We start from the raw sequence: 24,218 nt of genomic DNA on the forward strand, positions 1-24,218 counted from the left end.
CTTTTTCATACTAAATACCTTTTTAATTCTTTGGCCAACTTTTTATTTCTTGAGCTTCATTTGTTCTACAAGACTCTTCCCGTCAAGTTTCCTAGAGATAAAGAGTTTAATGTACTCCTCCATGCTCACGGTCTTGTAGAACTCCTCACTTCCTTCCACTAGCTCTGGAAGTGGGCCTACGGTTGTGCCCGTGAATGATGTGCTGTGGAATGCAGCAATGGACATCCTCTCCTTCTCCCCATGTATCACAGCCCTATGCTCAATGCTTTTATATTTCCCATTGCTCAAAACCTGGAGACGTGAAATAGTTTTAAAAATATTTCTCTATTTTCTCTACTGTTATATTTAAATTAAAATCATTATTATTTTCAATTATATTTGACTAAGATAAGTTTTTCCAAATACATAAAATAAAATAATATTGATAAGAGATAATATATTTCTTATATTTTTTTGGTCTTTAATGATGATGAAAAGGTAATTAAAATAAATTTAGATCTAATTAGATTTACCTCAAGGAGATCACCAATGTTGACAATTAGAGCATCAGGTAGTGGTTTTATGGCTAACCAACTTCCATCTCTCTTTATCTGCAATCCTTCCACTTGACTGGCTTGGAGGAGCAATGTCAAGCCAGCACCATCAGAGTGTGGTGAGAGACCAAGGACTTTATCAGCATATCGACATGGTGGGTAGTAGTTAAACCTCATGGTCTGAGACTCGAACTTGCTTGAAAATTTCTCAGGATCAATGCCCAAGTTCACTGCCATGGATCTCAGTAGACAATCTGCAACTTTCTTCAGCTCCACTGAGTAGCTTTCCAATGAATCCCTTGATCACATCCATAACAAGTGCAACCAATTGGATAAAAATAAATGCAAATACTTTATCTTAAAGTCAAATAAGGGGTTTGTTATGCAATTTCAATATCCAAATTTAACAAAATAGCAAGTATATCGCGAATGGTAATGAGAGCATAAGAATAGTGTGATTTTATCTATAAATTTTCCCAAATATTTCATTGTTCTCTCACCTAAATATGCTAGGTTTTGTTGGCCATAATCTCATGTTGCGATTTTGAACTGGTTGGATTACGATGAAGTACATGTCAGCCCAGTCAAGCTTCTGATCCTCCGAGACAACAAAAGCTTGGCCGTAGCCTTGAACGTCTCCTGGTAGCTGAGCTACCTTCTGCTTCTCTTCAGGGGGGAGCTTAAAGAACTCCTCAGTTGCTGCTTTAATTCCCTCAATCACTTTGTTGGGTATCCCATGATTTGTTACCTGCAAAACTAATATCGATTACCTTATAAAGGCCAAATAATTTTTTAGGTAATTAGTGTTTTAAGAGCTTGGGATTAAGCATCACCTGGAAGAACCCCCACTCCTCACAAGCCAACTTGAGCTTTGCTGCCTCGTCTTGCATGAACTGCTCGTCAAAGAGTCTACCAAGATCAACGATTGGGATGGCACCGGATTCGCCATCGGATACGGTGTCCCCGTCGATCTCCGGCCTGATGTACCTCTCGAGGACCTCAGCCGTCAAGTTGTTAGAATTAGCAGCAAGATCTTGAACACTCTTAACCGGAATGGAGCTTCCGAGCTTCCCTGGCCTTGTAGAGGTCGTGCTTGCTGTCTCCATAATCCTCCTCTAAGGTTTAGGCTGACAGTAAAACATTGCATATGACTTTTGTACAATTAAAATACATACTGCCACTTGTGGCCTGTGGCTTCCCAAAGTGAAAAATGTGGAGATTTTTTTTATAAAAGAAAATTAAAGAAATTAGGAGATTAAAATGTCCGTCAGCAGTTGCGTCATTGATCATGTGCTTTGTGGTATGGATCCTCTGCAGCACATCATTTGGAATTTGACGATGCCCTATTGGGCGTGGAGCAACTCTCTTCGCAAACATTATTTAAAATAGCGTTATCATGATAACCACCGTAAAAACGACTTGCCAACTTATCTAGAGAAACTCGAAACTTGCCTCTAAATTTAGAATTTAGATATGAAATACATTAAAAATGAAACCGGAACCGGTACTAGTGGTTGCGGAACCGGAACTGGTGGCTACGGAGATGACTTACCAAAATATTAAACATCTATTATTTTTATTATGTTTGGTTAATTTCTGCTTATTTTATATAATGTAATTTTGATATTTTTACTTAATGACGTGTAATACTTATTTCGATATTTATTTCGTGTAATGCAATTTCGATGAGTTTAATTAAAAAATTAGTAATTTAAAATTACTTCTGAAACTATTAAATATTAATCTTATTTTAAAAATCTCGATGAGAGTTTTCTAACCATATATTTTTTATTAAAAAAATAATAACACTAAGATGACTAATTAAGTAATTTTAAATAACTAATATAAAAATATATATTATATTATTATTTTAATATATATGGAGCCCGATGAGTTAGAGTACAGCAAACTCTTGCTCCATTTGCTTTTAGAGGTTTAGACTTTAAACCTTATTTTGTTTGTCGTTAAATCCCTAGAGTATAGTCTCATTTATTAGTATTAATTTTTTTTAGAAATAAATTTAATTAAATATTAAAAAATTAAAAAATTATTATCAAATCAGTTTAAAAGTCTCTAAACCAGTTCAGAAAATTTTCTAAACTCAAAGTAAACAAGGATCTCTATAGATGCCAAGTTGCGTCTGGTGCTTAATAAATCAACGAAAAATTCTAACCAACAAAGTGCTGCATAAGGGATAAAAGAGAATGAAAAAAAATAAAAGTAATCATCCTGTTAGTTTAAATTCAGAAAGTGCTTTATAAAGAGACCATGGCGAGTATCAAAATCCTGCACAGGATGCTCAAGTGGCGTCACTCATCCAAAATAAACAGTTCAAGACAATAAAGAAGTGTGACAAAATGTCTGGGGGTTAAATACATACTAGACAAGTTCATTCTACACACATCCAATTGAAGAGGATACACAAAATTCACAAGCAGTGAGTAGCAGACTATGTTCACAAAACTCAACTCGGAACGCATAAATCTTCACATTATAGTACAGCCGCCCTTTTCTTCTGCAGGAGGTGCTGTGGCTTGTTGATACCTGCTGGGGTCTGTTGGGTTATACGTGAACTCAGAAGTATCCAGACCGTACTGCTCAAAGTAGAACAATCAGAGGCCATGAATAATGGTCCAGCAATCAAGCAACTAATAGTGATAAAGTAGAACATCTTTACCTTTTCTCTCATCCTTTGGCTCCATGCGTCGTTCCGGCTTGGTCGTTGATCAAGAGTAGGGACAGGAACCCCAGTAGCCGGAGTACTTTGTCGATGGACCAATGGCTGCCGGATGCCAGACCTTGGGGCAATAAGATCATCATCACTATCATAGTCAGCGGGTTTGTTTGCTGCTCTGACTATGAGAGCCACCAAGAAAACCAATGCCTGCACACCAAATCTTGATGTGAATATGATAATGTAACCCTTGAATTTCGGTGCAGCACTATTCATTTAACTTTCGAAAGAGCAAAGAATGACGATATCGAGAAATATAATTGTGAACTCAAAAGATGTGAATGATTCAGAGGAAGCACGTGACCATCTAGTGTAATGCGCTAGTTCTGGCACGCTTTGAAAATCAAATCTTGAAAGTGTCAACAATCAAATGGAACTGTTAGGTACCGCATACCTCTAAAACAACAGCTCCTAGAGCAACCCATTTTGCTATCTTCCAGTTGTCCCTCAAAAAGTCATATATCATGTCGAAATTCCCTGTTTTATCAGCTGGAATCACCTGGACAGGAATGTAGTTTAAGCATTCAGTAATTGAGGAAAGGAGTCAAAAACCAAATATTAACATGGAAAATAGGAGACCTTACATCTTTCCAGCTATGGTCGAAAAATATGAATCCCGCAGCTCCCAGCTCGATTAGGATCAACAAGATCACCAAGAAAGAGTACTGCTCTGGTTAAGGAAACCATGTGTGCTTATTCTAAGTTTCTAACTAACTAAATAGCTGCATAAAGAAAATCTTAATGCAGGGTAAAAGAAATGAAAAGCACATGTAGCCTTTTATTTTGCAAAAATGTGATAAAAAGAACCACATAGTAGTATAAAAAATGTGATTGGAAAAATGTGCAAATAAATTGCTTACAATGAGGATCGGTCATTTTGGGACTATGATTTGGGGAACCATTTGCCACTCATGAAGTTAGAGGTCTGAAATGCTATTTTTCCATAGAAGGTTATATTTTTCCACCATACCAAGCTATAAAGTACTTACGTCTTATTTATAATTTTTTGAAAAAGAAATTTTATTTGACCGCAGACCCTTTAACCATATACCTGTCTGAGTATCAGGAAGAATGAGCATTCACTGCAGATCAAGTAACATAAATGAAGCATCCAAAACAAGTTTGGTGTCGAATAGTGTGATAAGGCAATAATCAGCTCTTGCATAATATCAATGTCTACCCATAGTTAAGCTGTCACAAACAAGTAGTTGCAACCAAGCCAATGGAGATAAATAGCTGTACTTAATAAACATTGTTACCGACATAACTTAACTGGAGTTTCAACAATGTATGATTTTTTCTGAATGAAAAATAGAGATGGTACCATCATTAGTATGTTAGAATCTTAAACTGAAGATTCTATGACAACATAAAGTGCTATCTTTTGGGGTAATTCAAAATGTTCATAATATTGGTACTAGAAGATAAGAATTAGAAAGTAGACATTGAAAATTACACTATAAGGGCACCTAGTAGCCACTATCAGGAGCCAACAAAATGAATCCCTCTCCTCCATTTAGTCCCATTCATAACAATGCCCTCCATAAATTCAAGGGCCACTGTTTTCTTCTCACAATAGTATCCAGGTCTTCTTAGTAGAATCAAATTACTCAAACATTATTAAAATGAAATTTATTCATTTTATCCTAAATACACTCCTAATTCTGCCATCACTCATCCATCTCAAAATCCAAATTCTACCTAGTCGTTCAGGGAACAGTTTGCTTCCTAGCACACCAATAATCTAATAATGGTAGTAATAATCTTTTACCATCTGTTAATCATCGAGTTAACCAGTTTAAAGTTACTTAACAGAATATAAGTGAACCACATTCTACAATGTTCAAACTCCTACAGAACTAAATTTAGTTTAAGCTATCCAATAATTTGTAGAGTTCAAGACAATTCATCACAATGAAATTGAGCTTTGCCCTTTTTCTCATAAATCGACTGGAAGTTTGTCACACAATAATACCATATTACCATATGATACGGAGCCTCCACGTGAGCTTGTGCAGAAGGTCATCTCTAAAGGAATCGATCAAGGATGTGCTGCCAACCTGTTCATCAACCTTATTGTGTTCCACAAAATTGAATGAAACGAAAGTTAAGAAAAGGAAAGGAAAAAAAAGGTCACTCAAACTTGCATGGTATCAGGATACACAAGATAAGCAGCATCCACTCCTTGTTACTGCCCCAATACAGCCAAAGCATGATATGACAAAGAGAACAACTCCGACACCAATGAACAAATAGATGAACCTACAAAATGAATAGATTATTGGGAAGATATAAACAGCGATCTCAACTAACATGTCGATGTATCAGCAAAACTAATAAAACCCAACATAACTATTTATGTGTATACTGAAAATATGGTGGGAATAAAAGAAGACATTCTATTGTTCCTGAGGTCCATGAGCACATATAGTCTATGTTATTCAGCAATGCAGGAATAAGAGATCCAGCATTCTTAAGTTATTGTCTACCAAATTATTCCAACTCACTCATAGATAACCTTAATACAAGTACATATCTCTACTTATGGGGCCAACAAAATCTTGACCATAACTAAACGATACGTTCGTGTCCCTTCCTACTATATCAAAAACCAATTTCTGATGTATCATATACCCACTCCTCCTTTCATCTCCATCCGATAAAACCACAAATTGACAAGTAAAGGAACAAGGATACCAAGATTTCACTTTCTTAATTATGACATTGGAATTCAGAAAGAAAGAATCGATCAATCAACCAACCCAAGAACCGGAAGTTTTCATCAGAAACAACAAACCCAAATCAAGAAACTGAAAAGGAGAAATCATACCAAGCTTTCGGGAGCTTATCCAGGAAGTCATCCGACAGAGCGACAACACCGAGCATCGGCCGGCCAGGCCTCAAGAACTCGCCAAAACCGTTGCCATCGCCAGCAGAGATCTTGGTCCATTCCACGAGCAAGTAAATCCCGTAACCTATCATCGCCAATCCGGTGACCGTGAAGAGGAAATTGAGAAGCTTCAATAGGCACTCGAAACATCTACAGCACGCCATGATTCTTCCCCCGAGTAACCAGCTTCGAGATACGCAATCCCCAAACGATTCACAAAACCTATTCACAAAAAAATTCCCCCTCTTGAACGCACAATTTGATGCCAAAGGGACGAAAACAAGAAGGCGATTTACGAACTATACGAAGGATAAAGCTATGATCTCGATGGATCGATCGGCGACCAAGGGGGGGTTTGCGAGAGGTTTCGCCTTTTTTTATTCCGAATCCTTGATCTTTTCTTCTTCTTTTTTCTTTTGTTTTCTTACAATTACAAGGATGACCCACCACGTGGCATGTTAGCAAAAAAGGCGCCTTGATGGTCAGCAGTGTGGGAAGCACGATAATTGGCTGCGGGGTCCAAAATTTTCGAACTCAAATTTACGAAACTACCCCTTTTAATTGCTGGGAAATCTGCATTTAACACAATGACTTTAAAAAGGGTATACAAAAATTACAAATCACACTCATATTTACTTGAATTTTTTAAACTGACCACTTCTTTTGTTCTCATTATTTTTTTTAACAACTTAATGTTAATGTTGTTTGAGTAACTAATACTAATCATATTACTAAAATACCCACACATTATTATCCCTCAATCATATTTTTTATGTTTCCCTGAATGAATCTGTTACCGTCTTTCCTTCCTTCTCCTCTTCTACCAATTTCATAAAAAAGATAGAAAATAAAATAAAAGGATAAAAAATATAGAAATAATTTAATATTTTATAAAAGATTTAGTTTTTTGCTCATACATTTTATGTTAATCCAGAATGTTAAATAGAAGATATAAAAAAAAAGAGTTGGATTACACAATCCTCAATATGAGAATGTGAATAATAAAATAGATAAATTATATGGTGTAATTTGTCAAATTTTCTAAAAAAATATAAATATTCTTTGATGCAATTTCTAAACAAAAGTAATTCTAAGCCTACAAAATGTGAATAAGTATGAAACAAAGACCCATAAAAAAAAGCCCGGTCCAAAATAATATCCACGAATCTTAGCAGTGGTATATCTCTAGCGCATGCATCGCATACTCCGTCTCTCAAAACACTCCATATTTACTAGAACGTTTTAAAAATTAAATACATTTCACTCCTCTCTAGTTATGCTAAAATTTATTTTACCACATGTACTTTGAAAAATCGTAAACCAATGCATGTACTTTTAAAGCTTCTAATTTTTAAAGACCAACTACCATTCCCTCTTATATAAAGCTATTCTATCTCTTTTCACCCATTTTTTATCTTACTTTTGATTTCTTTCCCACCAATGTTCTATTCCCAACTATCAACCATGTGATTTCGACCATCTGCATTTTTGTGTCAAATCTCAAAAACCTCAGGGAACGTGAGAATGTGATGATGTGTCAAATTCCAAATGGAAAAAAAAATAAAAGGCAAACCATTCAGGTTTAGCCTAACAAACCGATGGGGGTATTTTGGTCATTTGACCACACTCCGTTAAATTACATAATACCACTTTAGTCGTACATGAAATAGTTTAAGACTTTTTAAAATACGGAAGGATAAAGTAATTTTGGGCATAACTAGATGGGAGTAAAGTATATTTAACCCATTTTATAAAGTGACCACTCTTTTTTTTATCATAATTTTTGTTTAACAACTTAATATTATCTAACTAACTAATATTAATCATATTACTAAAATACTTCGTTCAATCATCTTTCTTTATGTTTCCCAAATCACCTCTCGTGATCGTAGTTGACACTATCTTTCCATCGTCTTTCTCTTCTTTATTTTTTTTTTCTTCTCCTCTTCTACTAATTTCATAAATAAGATAAAAATAAAATAAAAAGATAAAATAATTTAATATTTTATAAAATATTTAGTATATATTTTTTTTGCTCGTACGGTTTATGTTAACCCAGAATGTTAAATAAAAGATATTAAAAAAAAAGAAGGGTTGGATTACACAATACTTAGATACAGGATGTGAATCATAAAATAGATAAATATATGTGGTGTAGTTCATCAAATATTCCAAAAAAATAAAAAATATTCTTTAATGCAATTTCTGAAAAAAAGTAATTCTAAGCCTACAAAATGTAGATAAAGCAAAGGCCCGTAACAAAAGCCCGGCCCGGCCCAAAATAATATCCCACAAACCCTAGAGTATATCTCTCACGCCTCCATCGAGAGACATCTTCCTTTTCTGTTTTCGTTTACATATCTAGTTTGTTTATATATCTAGTTTGAGGTTTCCACTCCGTTGGTTTGGATCTACACCTGTGTAGAAGATGGCTGCGGTAGCATCGATGGCAGACATCGAAGCTACGGCTCAACGCCTCGGTATCGATCTCTCTTCGGTCGATTTGGATTCGATCAGTCTCCCTCCTGGAGAAGATTTCGGCATCATAAGGTAATTTTGGATACTGAATACATTCCAAACCCTAACCTCGTATACTAGGAATTGCTTATTTGGTTTGTTAATGAGAAAAAAAAATCGTTTTTTTGCAGTGATGACGAGGAGATTCTCCATCAGGAGGAGCCGCCGGAGTTCGAAGCGGGGTTTGGAAACATAATCGTTGTTGACAATCTGCCGGTCGTCGCTCCGGAGAAGTTTGAGAAGCTTGAGGGTGTTATTCGCAAGATTTATAGCCAGATTGGTGTGATAAAAGAAGGGGGCCTACTGATGCCTGTAAACCCAGAGACGCAAAAGACTCTAGGGTATTGTTTCGTTGAGTTCAACACCCCTCAGGTAGTCAATTCATAACAGATGGTGTCTCTTATGCTTATTCTGTGTCAAATGTGTGATGCATAGGGAAAAAAATTTGCTCAATTTTGATATACAACTGATGTAATAATAGGAAGCAGAGCTTGCAAGGGAGAAGACACATGGGTATAAGTTGGACAAGTCTCATATATTTTCTGTTAATATGTTTGACGATTTTGAGAAGTATATGAAGGTTCCCGATCAGTGGACTCCTGCCGAAATTATGCCTTACACACCTGGGGTAAGGCCCTCTTGATTCTTAGTATTTCTTGTTGTGATGAATTTTATTTTTGGTCTCTGGTATACTTACTTTTTATTTAGAGTATGAAGTTCTAATAATCTTAAATTTGGCGATTCATTGGTTACAGGAAAATCTGCAACAGTGGCTAACTGATGAAAAAGCAAGAGATCAGTTTGTCATCCGTGCTGGTACATTTACTGAAGTCTTCTGGAATGATGCAAGGCAGTTGATGCCTGAACTTGTGTATCATCGTCAGGTAGATTATGCTTACAAACTGCTTGGATAAGTAACTTTAAGGGAAGAACAATGTTTAGTAAATTACTGCTCGAGTGATGATTATTAAAATAATGCAAACAGATCTCTGCTGCCTATCTTTTATTTAATTTATTTTATGTTGCTTTTAATGTTGTCATTTTGTGTCACGGCTGACATTTATCTCCTCGGTATCCAACCTTTCTTACCTAGGCTTCATATTATGCTATTAGTAACACTTATTTAGTATCTGGAAGTTGGAGCTATCCTTGTTTTTTGATAGGTTTCTAAGCCTGTCACTTGATTACATTGCTGTATAACGTGCCTCTTATGGTTGAGATACAATTTTCTAATATAGGATCTATTCCTGGGCTGGGATGTTTAATATTTTAATTTGCAATTTTGAATTTTGCATTGCTGTCTGACTGTGTTTTGACCGATTAGGCTACTTAGCTAACCTGATCTATCTCCCATTATCATCTAAAAACAAAGTCTCTGAATTACTATGTGATTTTTTTCTCTTTATTGGAACTTTACATATTTGTTCAGCCACTATCATATCATTAATAATTATTTCAGTTCATTTTGTTTTCATATACATTTCTGTCCATAGTAGTTTGATATGGTGTCAATCTTCTTGGCAGTACTGGACTGAGAGTTTCATTCAGTGGTCTCCTCTTGGAACATACTTGGCTACAGTCCATAGGCAGGGTGCTGCTGTCTGGGGAGGTGCTACTACATTTAACCGCTTAATGCGTTATGCCCATCCACAGGTCCTTTACTTTTATGATTCATTGAATTCTAATTTACTTTCCATTTGGTGTTGTTTTGGCTGATGTCTAATTATTTCAGGTAAAACTGATTGATTTCTCTCCTGGGGAGAAGTACTTGGTCACATACAGTAGTCACGAACCCAGCAATCCTCGTGACACACATGTAAGCAATAATACAAGATTTTTTCTCTGTCCTTTCTCGATCATGTCTAATGTTTCAATCTTCTTATTGTTAGAGGGTAGTGATTACTATTTTTGACGTGAGGACGGGAAAAGTGATGCGAGATTTCAAAGGAAATGCTGATGAATTTGCTGTAGGTGGAAGTGGAGGTCTTTCTGGGGTTTCATGGCCTATCTTTAGGTGATAAATATATTTGTACTGGAAGAATATCTCTTGATATGCGCTCTCTAATGTCGGATTCTTATGCTGTTTCTAACATATTGTATCACAGGTGGGGTGGTGGAAAAGATGATAAATATTTTGCTAGAATTGGGAAGAACATGATATCTGTATACGAAACAGAGACTTTTACACTCATTGATAAGAAGTCTTTGAAGGTGGAAAATGTCGTGGATTTTAGTTGGTCCCCTACTGATCCTATACTAGCTCTGTTTGTTCCTGAATTGGGTGGTGGTAATCAGCCTGCTAGGGTGAGTTGATCTTTTTTCCTTCTCTTTTTAGAGCTAAGTTTTGGTTGACTGCTAACATATGGTGGATCAAACCATTTCTCTTTCCTCAACAGGTAAGCCTTGTTCAGATCCCAAGCAAAGCTGAACTGAGGCAGAAGAACCTTTTCAGCGTTAGTGATTGCAAAATGTATTGGCAAAGCAATGGAGAGTATCTTGCTGTTAAGGTTGACAGGTACACAAAAACAAAGAAGAGCACCTACACTGGTTTTGAGCTTTTCCACATAAAGGAAAGAGACATCCCAATTGAGGTTCTTGAGCTTGACAATAAGAATGACAAGATCATCGCCTTTGCATGGGAGCCTAAAGGCCATAGGTTTGCCATTATTCATGGAGATAGTCCCCGTCCTGACATAAGCTTTTACTCCATGCGATCTGCTCACAACACTGGTCGAGTTTCCAAGCTTACTACTCTAAAGTCTAAGCAAGCTAATGCACTGTACTGGTCCCCCGCTGGACGCTTTATCGTTCTTGCTGGTCTAAAGGGTTTCAATGGCCAACTTGAATTCTACAATGTCGATGAGCTTGAAACCATGGCAACAGGGGAGCATTTTATGGCCACTGAAATTGAATGGGATCCTACTGGAAGGTAATTTCTACTTGCCAAGGATTTCCATTAATTTTACTCAAATTTATTTTCCCCTTACTATTTAGTGATCTGAAAAGGGAGTTGGACTGTCTATTGTAGGTATCTTGCAACTTCTGTCACTTCAGTTCATGAGATGGAGAATGGTTTCCATTTATGGTCTTTCAATGGAAAGCTGCTTTACAGGATACCCAAGGATCATTTCTATCAGGTACAAGCTTCAGTCCTTTTGGCATGATATATCTCATTCTGGTGTCGAGCATGTTGAGATTTAACATTTGAATATCTTTTGTTACTCTTACTCCAATGAGCAGTTCCTGTGGCGGCCGAGACCACCGTCACTCTTGACCCAAGAGAAAGAGGAGGAGATAGCGAAGAACCTAAGGAAGTATAGCAAAAAGTACGAGGCAGAGGACCAGGATGTGTCCCTGCAATTGAGTGAGCAGGACAGGAAGAAGAGGAAGATGCTGCAAGAAGAATGGGATGCATGGGTGCTCAAGTGGAAACAACTACACGAGGAAGAGAGAGAACTAAGGGTGGAGTTGAGAGATGGTGAGGCTAGTGACAAGGAGGAAGAGTATGAAGCCAAGGAGGTGGAAGTGGAGGAGGTGTTGGAAGTCTCGGAAGAGATTGTTTCATTTGACTTGGATCAAGAATGAACCTCATGCTTGTTTTGACTGTCTTTAGGCTTATAAACTAATTATGCGAGCTTTTCTACGTTACCACCGGGACATGCCCGTTCTTTTTGACTAATAAGACCATGTGTTAGTACCTTCTTTGTGTGCTTATGTAGGCCTAAATCTTTTTATGTTTCGCAATTCCTCTTAAGTTTGCATTCATTCTTGGAAAAGTTTTATGCTTAAAATCTTACAAGTAGAGTTGCTCCATTTCTCACATGATGGGCTTTTCTTCTTCTACAGTTCGAGCTCTTTTTGGCTGTTGTAGCTTCAGCGATGTTGATTGAGATGGAAATTTTTTTTGTTATTCTTATCAAGAGTAGGGTTTGATTTGATGAGTAGTTAGTTGGGATAAACTACAATTTGCCCAAATTATGTTCTCCCTAGACTCTCTTTTTCTATCCACATATTAAAGTACTAAGAAATGATATAGAAGTTCTAAAAATTAAGTATTAGAAAAGATCCGTTGTGTCATTTGAGTTTTCTAGCCCTTTTTGAAGTTTTTTTAACCAAAATAAATTATTTTTTAAATTTATTATTAAATAGAGTTTAATTTACAATAGTCCTAATAAAACGCTACACTAATCAATTTGAAAGAGTAATCTACTTCGTTAAAAATAAATTTGAATCATACGGATATAAAGCGCAGGAGAGATGCGCGGAGAAATACTCCAATTAAAAGTAGAAGGGAATAACAGTTATTCGATAAGAAACGATGGAGTCGCCGTCGTCGCCGACTTCGCTTGTGGTGAGCAGCCCGAGGCGAACTCTTAGCCTCCTACGAGAGAGGAGGTCGACGGTCTCGGGCTCCAAGCCTGAGGAGAAGAAGGCCGCCGCGTTTGCCGACGAGCACGGCCCCAAGCCCTCCGAGGTCTACGGCTTCGTCGGATCCATCACCACCGTCATCGCCACAGGTACTTAACACTTTAGATTCCTCGATAGATCTTGATCCAAGCGGGTGTTCTCATGGTGCTTTTCTTGATGGTGCAGTGATCTATTTGGTGTGGGCGTATACACCTGAGCCGTGGTTGCATTCTTTGGGGATCACTTATTACCCTAGCAAGTCGGTGATTGCTCTCTTCCTTGATCCGTTCTCTTGATGTTCTTAGGTTTCTTGATTGCCACTTTTCTGCTATAAAGAATATGTAGAGAATTATCGACATTGAAAGCTTGTTTCTTGATCATTTCATGCGTAAAGGGAAGATTCTTCTATTACTTGCGGAATGCAGATGGAGTTGAGAGGATTTGGAGGCTGTGATGGATCCTAAGTTAGGATGCATTATGTCAGTTAATTCTTGTTCCTTTTGAACAGTTTAAATGTAATCAAATTGACGGAGTAGTTGGAATCTTTATCCCAATAGATGCCCTAAGCTAACGATCCTACATGAGTTTAGCTGGATTACATAGTTATGTACCTTATTGTTCAGTGGAGGTAAGATCCTAGCCTCTTCTCTGCCCATCTTACCTTTGGGTGAAGAAAGAGTTAATCTCTACATGGAAGGCCGTAACTCGTAAACAATTGAAGTAGGAGCTTCCTGGCTTCTTACCCACTTTAGGATGGTCGTGACAGTGATGCTTGGTCTGGAATTTATTACAGTATTGATAGGTCTAAGTATGATGGGAGTGAGATTTCTCCTAAATAGAATGTGTTATCCATACTAATTATGCTTGAGAATGAGAATCATTATGAAATGCTTATTAGTCATCTAGTGAAATTGATTATCATGACTTGCTTATGTATCTATTAAATGTTTTAGATTTACACTCTTGTGTTACCTTATTGTTAGGACTTGTAAAGTGTAACACATTATTGTTAGGACTTGTAAAGTGCTAATAGGATTCAAAAATATGTGTGTCATTGTTCTCACTTATTTGATGAACTAAATGAATTCTCTTTTATTTGATTTGGCCATTTGGTAATTCGGTCTCATACTCTATATGGATTTCTTCTTACCAAAATGTCCATTTTGTAGCTGCAGTTTTATGTAAGTGATAACTAATTTACACGCAGGTATTGGGCACTGGCAATTCCATCATTTTTTATGGTATCTGTGGTCTTAGCCATGATCTTCTATTTGGGCTTAAACTTCATGGTCACTCCTCCTCCGAATTCCTTTAACACAATATTTGGTAAGATTTACATTAAATTGCTATATTGAATTGTGTAAATTCTTTCACTTATCAGAAGCAATGTATGCATTCAAAACACGGCATCAAATTTATTTTAAGAACCCTGTAAACATTAGAGTTCCAAAGTGAGATATTTATGGCAAAAATATTTTCAATTATATAAGCAATGTATGCATTCAAACTCGACCTCTAGTCCTGATGGCATTCATCTAGATCAAGCAGTGATGGGCTTGGGCATTTTTGTAGCCTTGCGGTATTAGGTTTCTACCTGGTAAAGCCAGAAACTACATTTGACCTCATTGTGATTACACTATCATTTACTGTGTGGTTACATCACACAAACTAGTTTGTTTTGGCATGTAAAACCGTTCGCATGTCTTTTTATGGTGCGAGTTTGTTTCGGCATTATTATGTTTGACTAGTTTTCCTGTTTACTTCTTTTTCAGATGAATACAGTCGGGAACGTTCAGTATTGATATCTTCCATGGGAACTGAGAAACCTATTGAACCAATTTCTGACATTGGCATTGACCAGATAAATGGTTGCATGTTTCAATGATTTGGATGCCATAATGTAACATATCCTGTTTTCTTAGCCTCTGTAAGGATAGGGAAGTCCGAAGTGTCCTGAAGGATTATGATATCTGATCAAATCTACTTGTTTCATCACTATCCTCTATAGCTTGAGAATGAGATAGACACGAAGTTTATATTGAACCAAGTTTATTGTATATCTTTCTTATGTGGAATTTGAAGGTCAGATCCTTACAGATGATTCTCCTATTTTAGTCAATAAGATTTAAAAAAATTAAGCTAAGTACCAAATAAATTACAGTCAAATCGGATTTTAAATTATCAGATTTCGTCACACAAACTAAAATCCATCTAAACCAGTACCTCTAAATTATCTGATTTATTGCATATTGAAATCCATCCAAATCTGTTGGAATCAATTAAAATCTCACAACTTTGATGATTTCAAATAGAGAATTTAGAGAAAATATAACTCCAAATCAATTAAATTATTTAGATGTGGGGTTTGCTAACACGGTGCTTCAGAAACTTTGGCCCGTATTATCACCGTCATGCCATTTCCAAGATGATGGGGAATATATAGAATTCCCCTTAATACTTAGTCCAAATCAACGACCAAAATAGAAATGTTTAATTCTCACTCAAAAATCGAGGGCCAGAATAATTTCAGAAGCAATACTCATCCATCCAACTTCCTCGCGCAGCAGCCAGCACCTTACCCACTTCAGGAAATAGTCGTATGTTGGGGTACTTGGCAGCTCATGATTGGCTGTAAGAAAATTCTTGCATTCGGATATGCAGCGTTCGGAGGATCAGCTACGCAAACCTCTGGCAGGCACCGGGGCTTTCAAAATTAGACACAAGTAAAAGGAACCCGATTCATAGGGATCTCGTTCTTTCCACCATCTCCTCATCCAATCACATGTCCTCTCTACTCTGTCGTCCCCTTTATCACCATCTCTTCCCAAATAGAAGAATCCATTCCCATATTACAAGTCCTCCTCTGCTCAACTCCATCCCATTCATCTCTCTTTCTAAGGTGACACAGATGACGTCCAATTCCAAACCGGTAGAGAGGTATTATTATTATTTTTTCCAAAAAAAAAAAACAATCCACTATTCCTTTTATTTATCATCTGAATCTCTTTCTCATTTTTTTTTCAATTTTGTTAATGAGGTTTCATGGTGACCAGTGCTGTTGGTCCATTAAAATTTTCTCTCTTGTGATAGATTTGGAGGAATCGAAGTCGCTGTTGCTTCGTGCAATTTAAAATCATAAGATGATGTTTTGAAAAAGAAAATTTAGGTTTTAAATCTTTGATTGACTAATTCTTCACATATAAAGTAATCACTTGCTTGGCAGTTGTGAACATTTGGACTAACTCTGCACCTAAAATACTGCAATATTAGATTAGTTTGATCCATTTGTAGATTCTGGCCTATGGGAGTAGTAACTAGTATTATCTTAAACTTGCTGTGCAGCAAATGCCTTCTCTCTGGACTTGCTCCATTAGAAGCAATATTGTTGGATATTGATGGCACATTATGTGATTCAGATCCTATTCATTACTATGTGTTCCGCGAAATGCTACAAGAGGTATGCTTCATAATGGTATATTATTGTTGCCTTCTCTATGCTTTTGTCCATAAAGACCTACAGATTCTGCTTAAAAAACCATGCAAACTTCCTGCAGATTGGTTTCAACAATGGTGTTCCCATAACTGAGGAATTCTTCATTGAGAAAATTAGTGGAAAGCACAACTCTGATATCGGAGGTGCATTATTTCCAGATTGGGATCATGAAAGAGCAATGAAGTTCATGGATGACAAGGAAGCTATGTTCCGCAGGTAATTCACCAACTATACTTTCTATTTGTAGTTTGATGTTCATGATAAAGAGAACAAATCGGATACTGCAGGTTGATACCACAGCAATTAGAGGCAGTGAATGGTCTCCACAAGCTATGCAAATGGATCGAGGATCGCGGTTTGAAGCGTGCAGCAGTGACCAACTCACCGAGGGCTAATGCAGAACTTATGATTTCTATACTTGGCCTCACTGATTTCTTCCAGACTCTCATAGTTGGGAGCGAATGCGATCGAGCCAAGCCATTCCCTGATCCTTATCTAAAGGCCCTCGAACTTGTTAAAGCTTCTCCTGAGCACACATTTGTATTTGAGGTGTGCCCTTATGCTGTTGTTGTAGAAAACTAGAAATTAACTTCTGTATGATCCTTTTGTTTTTCTTCAACTTTTTATGCACAATTTTACTTACTTTCAATACTTTGATTTGTAAAGGATTCCGCATCAGGGATACGAGCTGGTGTAGCCGCAGGGATGCCCGTCATTGGTCTGACAACAAGAAATCCTGAGAATTTACTCAAAGATGCAGGAGCCTGTTTGCTCATAAAAGATTTTGAGGATCCAGAGCTCTGGACCATACTTGAAGAGTTAGACAGAAGCAGCAAAGAGAGGAGGACTGATGCTTGAGATGGCCTACTCCCTTTTACAATATTACAAGGAAATAAAGAAGCATTAGACAATATTTATAACCACAATTTGTATGTCATTTTGTTACATCATCCTCAAATTATCTTGTATCTGATGAGTATCAGACATTTTTCACTATTTATGACCTGAAACTAGATTCAGATTTGATAGCTATACATTTATAAGCTTAGGATGTTGAAGGGGATTATATTAACAGGATATAGATTATTTACTGGATGCTCAAATTCAGAACCCCATATAACAAAATGTTTGTATTCTCTTGACAGTCCTTGTCATTGACACTTTCTTATTCTATTCTTTTTTATATCCTCTCTTCTCCTAGCATATTCTAAGTGATATTCTCGGTATCCAACAAGTTGATCTGATAATTAAAGAAGATGAGTAGAGTAGTTGCAAAAGGCATAATAAATAAATAAAAATATATTATGCTCAAATTCAAGATTTCTTCACCAATCCAGCCCACTTCTAGATTTGTCACAAGTAGGTTCCAATGTAATTAAAATAAAGCCAAACTCCTTAAAAGAATATTATCCAGAACCTTCTTAAGAACAACCCATCCAATCTGCCAATATGCATGCTTTGCTTTATTATACTAAGTCTCTCACTAAAAATACCTTTAAGTGTGATTAATGTGTATAATTTTAAGTTATAATATTAGTCTATTTTAGATGAACCCTTAACTTAATAAATGTGCATAAATCTTTATTTGTATTTAAGGGTTAAAGTGCACTTTAGTGTAAGATTGTTTTAGGAACTCTTCCTAATTGCTTAGGGTCGAAGAAGAATCTATGGGAGAATTTGAAAACTTTTGAAACAACGGTCTGTAGACTCGGAATTATAGAAGCAGCGCCATCTATCAGCGGTCCCCACGTGTCCCCCGTCCTTTATCCGGCCGACACTCCCCAAAATACCCCTCCGCTTCCCCGTTTAGTAGCCATAAATTGGAGGGCTAAAACCGGAAATTGAATATATCCACCACAAGAAAAGGAAAGCAGACCTACCAGTATAGTGGCACATACCTTGCGTTCTATTTCCTATTCCTCTCTCGATCCTTCTTCGGCTTCCTCCTCTCGAATCCAAGCTTTCGTGGAATTCTGCGGTTAGGGTTTCGGAGATGACGACGATGGAGAGCTTGATAGGGTTGGTGAACCGGATCCAGAGGGCTTGCACAGTTCTCGGTGACCATGGCGGGGCGGACGGCGGCGCCTTGCCGACTCTATGGGAAGCTCTCCCCTCCGTGGCCGTCGTCGGAGGACAGGTCTGCCTCTTGTAGTTAGTTCTCCTCTTTCTTGATCTTAGAATCTTTAATTACTTGCCTTGTTCTGTGTTGGGTACTGATGTTGCGTTTTTTATGTCAGAGTTCGGGGAAGTCGTCGGTGTTGGAGAGCATTGTCGGACGCGATTTCCTCCCTCGTGGATCTGGTTTGGATTTTTTTTTTAATTCTTGAATACTTTGTTTCTTCCTTTTTTTTTTTCGTTTGATTCGCTAGCTTAATTATAAATCCTTTCTGCTCGATGTAGGGATTGTGACAAGGAGGCCGTTGGTACTGCAGCTGCACAAGACTGAGGAAGGACAGGCGGACTATGCCGAGTTTCTTCACATGCCAAAGAGGAGATTTTCTGATTTTGGTAGTTTATGATCGTTTCTTATAGAAAGTTTTGCTGAAAATTGTCTGGTATTTTGATTATCGGTGCCATATACTTTGAATTGTTCATGTTCTTTTCATGTGAAAAAATGAGATAAGATTGTCCAAAGCCATTACTCAGAGCTCCAATTCGATCCCGGTTGCAATCTTCAATCACTCCTTTTATCATTTTTATTGATGATTTAGAAGAATTCTAGGTCTAGTTTTTTTTTTGGATCTGCTTGTGCTAATTTTGTTACTTGGGGGTCACCCGTTTAGTAATCAGTTAGGCAAGTGTCTTGTTTTTAATCAATGGGTTTAGAGTTTAAGCAAAATTTCAAATTTGTGTGGCCTTTTGGCTCCCATCCATTCATAGGTGGGTTCTTGGGATTAGTTTACAAGTGTTATTTTGCTACATTTGGGAAATGCATATAATCTAATTATATTGCAACTTTTGCAATGTGTTCCTGTAGCTCTTGTGCGGAAAGAAATCCAAGATGAAACTGATAGATTGACTGGGAAGACAAAACAAATTTCTCCAGTTCCCATTCATCTCAGCATTTACTCACCAAACGGTATAGTTCTCTCAACTATTTTTCTTTATTTATTTGCAATTTTTATGGTTATATTTGTTATCGACACTGCTTACATTGTTCTGGGCCCACATAATATGATCTTTATTTATTTACTTGGGATTTGTATCACTAAGAGTTTGATGTGGAGTAATAGTTGTCATCCAAACTGCTAATATGGCATGAAATCGAATGCGCATTTGTTTATGCCATTATGTGTCTTTGCTTTGCTGAAGTTTATCAAATTAATCCTAACCTTCTAGGACTTGTTTTGCAACTCATGCTTGATACTCATTAGTGGTGTGCTAACTGTTCTTGGAGAGCTTTTAGATCATTTGTGAGCTTAGAAATCCTTAAATTTCAAGCAGATCAAACACTTGGACGTCCTAAAATTGAACCTAAGTTGTATTCGCATTGCTAAATCAGCTATAACTGGTTCAACTAGATCTCATTTAGTGAATGTTGTTATGTCATGCATACTGTTTTTGCTTTTGTTCCTTGAACCTGCATTGGATGTTCTGCTTAATTATTGACCTGTCATGTTCTGTTTTATTCTGCCCTGTACCATTTATTATCTTTTGAGCCTAATGAGTTCAATGTATGGCTCAATGTTTTTAATTCTTTGATTGTTTATGACAGTTGTCAATCTAACACTGATTGATCTACCGGGTCTTACGAAAGTTGCTGTAGGTTTGTATGATCTTTTTGTTTCTTTTTTATTTATTTATGCTTGTATAAATATTCAGTGCTTTATTCTCAAGAATAACACATGGACATGCCTTTTGTAGAGGGCCAACCTGAAAGCATTGTTCAAGATATCGAAATGATGGTTCGTTCATATGTTGATAAGGTTTGTACAGTAGCAGAACTTTCTAACATTCTTTGTAAAGAACAGATATAGTTATTTTCATGCTTCCGCAAGCTGCTTTGATGAATCTTTGTTGAGAATCTGTTCACAGGGTCTGTGTTGTTTTCAACAGTAAAACATCTCTATTAGCCTACTTGTCTACTTCCGCTCTTAGAACTCTAATAAGTGATAAAAATCGTATGTAGTTCTTACGAGTTATGAGTCTTCGCCATGGGTTTACTGTTTAGAATATGGATATGACAGCATAATTTGAACTTTTGATAATGAAGAAGAATGAATTTCATAACAGAACTTTGAGAACTTTTCAAAGAGAAAGTATTGTATAATTTAAGATGCAATAAGAGAGAGTAAATACATCACATATTCTCTTTTTTTATCATTTTCTGTCGTCAGTTCATGCTCATATCTGAAGCCCAAGTTGCAAGGCTGTAATGACGACTGCAGATGAATGTATGCAAAATTTATGATATAAAATGAAGGCCTACTCAGGAAAGAAGTATAGATTCTCTGGAAACTTCTGCAGCGCAGGTGTAATACAATGGGTATAGTGACATGAAATGATATGAAAGATAAATTGGTTCTATGTTTTAAAGTTATTCAAACATAAATCAGTTATATGTTTGCTTTTGACTACTTAGTTTTACAATACTTTTCCTTCTTGAAGATTGGCTTGCCCGATGTATTGAATTATTACAATCATTAGGGAAGTGTATTGTGTAATTATGTTCTAGTATTATTATTCCACATTGTACTTTTTCTTGTGGGAACAATGTTTCATACTATTCCTTAAGGATAATTTCAATCTGATTTATTCACTTTCAATTGTAGCCTAATAGTATCATATTGGCAATATCTCCTGCCAATCAAGACATTGCAACATCTGATGCCATTAAGCTTGCTAGAGAAGTTGATCCAACAGGTACAAAGCAAAGTTAGCTAAAATGGTTTTTTTTTAATACATGATATTATTGTCTGCACATATTCTTTTACCAGTTTGAATTGATTGTTCTAAATAATTTGTGCACTTACTACAAATCTATAAATATGAATTCATTTCAAATTTGATCAGGTGAAAGGACTTTTGGAGTGTTGACAAAGCTTGATTTGATGGACAAGGGAACAAATGCACTAGATGTAGGTTTTCTTCCCACCCCCCGCCCCAAATCTCTCTCTCTCTCTCTCTCTCTCTCTCATTCTCAATTCTCATTTGCTTCACTGAAGATGAGTTAAATACTTAAATCTCTTCAATGAAATCATGCAGATCATAGTTTACGTGGGCAAATGTTACTGATACTTCTATGCTTTGCCTTTAAGGTTCTTGAAGGGAGATCTTATAAGCTACAACATCCTTGGGTTGGGATCGTCAACCGTTCCCAACAAGATATTAATAAGAATGTCGACATGATTGTCGCTAGGCGAAAGGAAAGGGAGTATTTTGCTACTAGTCCAGACTACTCACACTTAGCCAGCAAAATGGGTTCAGAATATCTCGCCAAGCTTCTTTCAAAGGTATACATATTCATTTAACTTTCATATTCTATATTCCCTTAAAAAGTTGGTATAATTGTCAATTAATGTAGCTTATGCTTCCAGCACCTGGAATCTGTGATAAGGGCACAAATTCCAAGTATTACATCGTTGATAAACAAAAGTATTGATGAACTTGAATCTGAGATGGACCATCTTGGTAGACCAATTGCTGTTGATGCTGGGGTAATGCACTTACTATATTATTTACAAACTTTCTGTCTATTTGTAGCATAAATTTTTACATCTTGTTTGAATCTTTAGGCACAGTTATACACAATTTTGGAGCTCTGCCGCGCATTTGACAAGATATTTAAAGAACATCTTGAAGGAGGGTAAATGCCTTGCTTCTCTAATTCTGACATCCATTCCTCTTGTAAAATATCAGTGAACTCTGTAATCACATGTTGTTAGAGCTTAGATTTAGGGCATGGTGATTTGCACACTAACTGAACTTCGCATGTCCAGGAAGATAAGAGTTCATGCAATGCACTCATATTTTGGTGAATGTGATTGAGAAATTGTATGCATGTGCATGATTATATAATCTATTCATGTTCATATGCCTCATTTGATTGAGGAATGTTCTTGCAGCATGTGCTATTAGATATGCATTCATTACAGTATTTTTACCATAATAATTTTTTCTTTTTCATGATTTGTCATGTCAATATGATCATATTGTTTTAAAAGCTTTTATAAGCTTTCAATTGTCATATCGAACTACAATTACCAGGGAAACTTTATCTGGATTCCTGAGTACATGAAGTTTCTTCTTTCTTATTCCATAAGATTTGTGGCTTTCTGTTTTCTAATTTATAGATGTACCACACATTTTGCTTATTAGCTAATGATATAAGCTGATTAAATATTACAGACGTCCTGGTGGTGATCGAATTTATGGAGTTTTTGATAATCAACTCCCTGCTGCCTTGAAGAAACTTCCTTTTGACCGGCATCTCTCTTTGCAAAATGTGAAGAAGGTGGTGTCAGAAGCTGATGGTTATCAGCCTCACTTAATTGCTCCAGAACAAGGTTACCGTCGCTTGATTGAGAGTGCTCTCAATTATTTCAGAGGCCCAGCAGAAGCTTCTGTTGATGCTGTGAGATAGTCTTTGCCTATATATTTTTAATTTTTCTACTCATTGAATATGGCTTGAATTTAACTTATCTATTATTTTTGTTGCAGGTGCACTATGTTCTGAAAGAATTGGTTAGGATATCCATAGGAGAGACTCAGGTTAGTGCTTTCTCATTTAAGTTACATAGAATACTATGCAGTGGATAGAACAGCATGTCATGCTTATCTACTGATCCTCAGGAGTTGAAAAGGTTTCCTACTCTCCAAGCTGAACTTGCAGCTGCCTCTTTTGAAGCATTGGAGAGATTCCGTGAAGATAGCCGAAAGACCACAATACGCTTGGTTGATATGGAAGCATCATACTTGACGGTGGACTTCTTCCGTAAGCTCCCACAAGAAGTGGAAAAGGGTGGGAATCCTTCTGCCCCTTCAGTTGACCGGTACCCTGATATGCACTTCAGGAGAATAGCTTCAAATGTATCCTCTTATATTGGGATGGTGTCCGAGACACTCAGAAACTCCATTCCTAAAGCAGTTGTATTCTGTCAAGTTCGGGAAGCTAAACGTTCCTTGCTTAATTATTTCTACACCCAAGTGGGGAAAAAGGAGGTCTGCTACCCCATCCACTGTATCTCGAAGCTCCTCTTTTCACTTGTTCTCATTGCTCTTTCTCTTGTAGGGCAAACAGCTTGTGCTGCTATTAGATGAGGATCCAGCTCTGATGGAGCGACGGCTGCAATGTGCTAAGAGGCTGGAGTTGTACAAGTCGGCAAGGGATGAGATTGATGCTGTTTCATGGGTCCGATGAAGTTAACCATTTGGATTTTTACCTTGTATTGTATGTCTACTTTTGTAGTCATTTGTGATCGTTTTTGCTAATTTGTGACCTACAGAATCCACCACATCCTTTTATTCTATTCTGTAAATTCATGCATCATGTTCTTGTTCATCGGTGGTGGATTGTATTATTCTCTTTTGCTGAACTGGTATGTCTTATTGCAATCATATTGTTATTATTCACATCGTGATGCTGTTGTCCTTTTGAAATGTCAGAATTATTTGGGATTAAGAAAATGAAGTATTGTGTGAAGA

At 36.8% G+C, this 24,218-nt stretch overlaps 6 protein-coding genes across 8 annotated transcripts; 4 read left to right on the plus strand and 2 right to left on the minus strand.

Moving 5' to 3' along the window:
* Window positions 1-15: 15 nt before the first annotated feature.
* On the minus strand, window positions 16-1,679 carry LOC140767815 (S-norcoclaurine synthase 1-like). The gene is made up of 4 exons (XM_073107882.1): window positions 1,367-1,679; window positions 1,034-1,281; window positions 513-831; window positions 16-291 (listed from the first exon to the last, which is right to left on the minus strand). Exons 1-4 carry the CDS (start codon window positions 1,637-1,639, stop codon window positions 43-45), a joined length of 1,089 nt encoding a protein of 362 aa, XP_072963983.1. The 5' UTR covers window positions 1,640-1,679; the 3' UTR covers window positions 16-42.
* Window positions 1,680-2,763: 1,084 nt separating this feature from the next.
* On the minus strand, window positions 2,764-6,579 carry LOC140767251 (tobamovirus multiplication protein 2A). Of its 3 annotated transcripts, none has more exons than XM_073107098.1 (7): window positions 6,463-6,579; window positions 6,098-6,379; window positions 5,430-5,529; window positions 3,852-3,932; window positions 3,662-3,766; window positions 3,211-3,417; window positions 2,764-3,127 (listed from the first exon to the last, which is right to left on the minus strand). In XM_073107098.1, the coding sequence occupies exons 2-7, from the start codon at window positions 6,319-6,321 to the stop codon at window positions 3,020-3,022; spliced, it is 825 nt and encodes a 274-aa protein (XP_072963199.1). In that variant the 5' UTR covers window positions 6,322-6,379; window positions 6,463-6,579; the 3' UTR covers window positions 2,764-3,019. The 3 variants fall into 3 exon arrangements, with proteins under 3 accessions (XP_072963199.1, XP_072963200.1, XP_072963198.1); XM_073107099.1 differs by having other exon boundaries at window positions 6,458-6,570; XM_073107097.1 differs by having other exon boundaries at window positions 6,098-6,545.
* Window positions 6,580-8,501: 1,922 nt separating this feature from the next.
* Window positions 8,502-12,496, plus strand: LOC140767234 (eukaryotic translation initiation factor 3 subunit B-like). Its single transcript, XM_073107074.1, has 11 exons — window positions 8,502-8,707; window positions 8,806-9,046; window positions 9,156-9,302; window positions 9,430-9,558; window positions 10,199-10,327; window positions 10,407-10,490; window positions 10,564-10,688; window positions 10,780-10,978; window positions 11,071-11,603; window positions 11,703-11,811; window positions 11,915-12,496. Exons 1-11 carry the CDS (start codon window positions 8,586-8,588, stop codon window positions 12,257-12,259), a joined length of 2,163 nt encoding a protein of 720 aa, XP_072963175.1. The 5' UTR covers window positions 8,502-8,585; the 3' UTR covers window positions 12,260-12,496.
* Window positions 12,497-12,935: 439 nt separating this feature from the next.
* On the plus strand, window positions 12,936-15,180 carry LOC140767270 (phosphatidylinositol N-acetylglucosaminyltransferase subunit P-like). The gene is made up of 4 exons (XM_073107119.1): window positions 12,936-13,191; window positions 13,268-13,340; window positions 14,289-14,407; window positions 14,854-15,180. Exons 1-4 carry the CDS (start codon window positions 12,993-12,995, stop codon window positions 14,964-14,966), a joined length of 504 nt encoding a protein of 167 aa, XP_072963220.1. The 5' UTR covers window positions 12,936-12,992; the 3' UTR covers window positions 14,967-15,180.
* Window positions 15,181-15,764: 584 nt separating this feature from the next.
* Window positions 15,765-17,669, plus strand: LOC140767271 (haloacid dehalogenase-like hydrolase domain-containing protein Sgpp). The gene is made up of 5 exons (XM_073107120.1): window positions 15,765-16,018; window positions 16,424-16,538; window positions 16,636-16,790; window positions 16,862-17,123; window positions 17,241-17,669. The coding sequence occupies exons 1-5, from the start codon at window positions 15,864-15,866 to the stop codon at window positions 17,430-17,432; spliced, it is 879 nt and encodes a 292-aa protein (XP_072963221.1). The 5' UTR covers window positions 15,765-15,863; the 3' UTR covers window positions 17,433-17,669.
* A 787-nt stretch (window positions 17,670-18,456) lies between these two features.
* Window positions 18,457-24,148, plus strand: LOC140767183 (phragmoplastin DRP1E-like). Its single transcript, XM_073107005.1, has 15 exons — window positions 18,457-18,711; window positions 18,812-18,875; window positions 18,975-19,082; window positions 19,552-19,653; window positions 20,290-20,340; window positions 20,439-20,500; window positions 21,347-21,437; window positions 21,588-21,652; window positions 21,833-22,027; window positions 22,112-22,231; window positions 22,310-22,380; window positions 22,923-23,148; window positions 23,235-23,285; window positions 23,367-23,735; window positions 23,806-24,148. The coding sequence occupies exons 1-15, from the start codon at window positions 18,568-18,570 to the stop codon at window positions 23,932-23,934; spliced, it is 1,848 nt and encodes a 615-aa protein (XP_072963106.1). The 5' UTR covers window positions 18,457-18,567; the 3' UTR covers window positions 23,935-24,148.
* Window positions 24,149-24,218: the final 70 nt, after the last annotated feature.

The sequence above is a fragment of the Typha angustifolia genome, chromosome 9 (genome assembly GCF_048772165.1).
Source record: "Typha angustifolia cultivar Huaian chromosome 9, ASM4877216v1, whole genome shotgun sequence".
Taxonomy (NCBI): Eukaryota; Viridiplantae; Streptophyta; class Magnoliopsida; order Poales; family Typhaceae; genus Typha; species Typha angustifolia.

What these genes read in the sequence shown, in the direction of transcription:
- LOC140767183 (XM_073107005.1), top strand. Translation starts at nt 18,568, where the DNA reads ATGACGACGATGGAGAGCTTGATAGGGTTGGTGAACCGGATCCAGAGG. An exon ending in TAGAGAAGTTGATCCAACAG is followed by an intron (nt 21,438 to 21,587) that starts GTACAAAGCAAA and finishes AAATTTGATCAG; the next exon opens with GTGAAAGGACTTTTGGAGTG. An exon ending in AGGGAACAAATGCACTAGAT is followed by an intron (nt 21,653 to 21,832) that starts GTAGGTTTTCTT and finishes TTTGCCTTTAAG; the next exon opens with GTTCTTGAAGGGAGATCTTA.
- LOC140767234 (XM_073107074.1), top strand. Translation starts at nt 8,586, where the DNA reads ATGGCTGCGGTAGCATCGATGGCAGACATCGAAGCTACGGCTCAACGC. An exon ending in TGCGTTATGCCCATCCACAG is followed by an intron (nt 10,328 to 10,406) that starts GTCCTTTACTTT and finishes TAATTATTTCAG; the next exon opens with GTAAAACTGATTGATTTCTC. An exon ending in CCAAGGATCATTTCTATCAG is followed by an intron (nt 11,812 to 11,914) that starts GTACAAGCTTCA and finishes TCCAATGAGCAG; the next exon opens with TTCCTGTGGCGGCCGAGACC.
- LOC140767271 (XM_073107120.1), top strand. Translation starts at nt 15,864, where the DNA reads ATGTCCTCTCTACTCTGTCGTCCCCTTTATCACCATCTCTTCCCAAAT. An exon ending in AATTCCAAACCGGTAGAGAG is followed by an intron (nt 16,019 to 16,423) that starts GTATTATTATTA and finishes CTTGCTGTGCAG; the next exon opens with CAAATGCCTTCTCTCTGGAC. An exon ending in AAGGAAGCTATGTTCCGCAG is followed by an intron (nt 16,791 to 16,861) that starts GTAATTCACCAA and finishes CGGATACTGCAG; the next exon opens with GTTGATACCACAGCAATTAG.
- LOC140767251 (XM_073107098.1), bottom strand. Translation starts at nt 6,321, where the DNA reads ATGGCGTGCTGTAGATGTTTCGAGTGCCTATTGAAGCTTCTCAATTTC. An exon ending in GATAAGCTCCCGAAAGCTTG is followed by an intron (nt 5,530 to 6,097) that starts GTATGATTTCTC and finishes TTCATTTTGTAG; the next exon opens with GTTCATCTATTTGTTCATTG. An exon ending in GTGGATGCTGCTTATCTTGT is followed by an intron (nt 3,933 to 5,429) that starts GTATCCTGATAC and finishes TAACCAGAGCAG; the next exon opens with TACTCTTTCTTGGTGATCTT.
- LOC140767270 (XM_073107119.1), top strand. Translation starts at nt 12,993, where the DNA reads ATGGAGTCGCCGTCGTCGCCGACTTCGCTTGTGGTGAGCAGCCCGAGG. An exon ending in CACCACCGTCATCGCCACAG is followed by an intron (nt 13,192 to 13,267) that starts GTACTTAACACT and finishes TTGATGGTGCAG; the next exon opens with TGATCTATTTGGTGTGGGCG. An exon ending in TTCCTTTAACACAATATTTG is followed by an intron (nt 14,408 to 14,853) that starts GTAAGATTTACA and finishes CTTCTTTTTCAG; the next exon opens with ATGAATACAGTCGGGAACGT.
- LOC140767815 (XM_073107882.1), bottom strand. Translation starts at nt 1,639, where the DNA reads ATGGAGACAGCAAGCACGACCTCTACAAGGCCAGGGAAGCTCGGAAGC. An exon ending in ACAAAACCTAGCATATTTAG is followed by an intron (nt 832 to 1,033) that starts GTGAGAGAACAA and finishes GATGTGATCAAG; the next exon opens with GGATTCATTGGAAAGCTACT. An exon ending in ACATTGGTGATCTCCTTGAG is followed by an intron (nt 292 to 512) that starts GTAAATCTAATT and finishes TCACGTCTCCAG; the next exon opens with GTTTTGAGCAATGGGAAATA.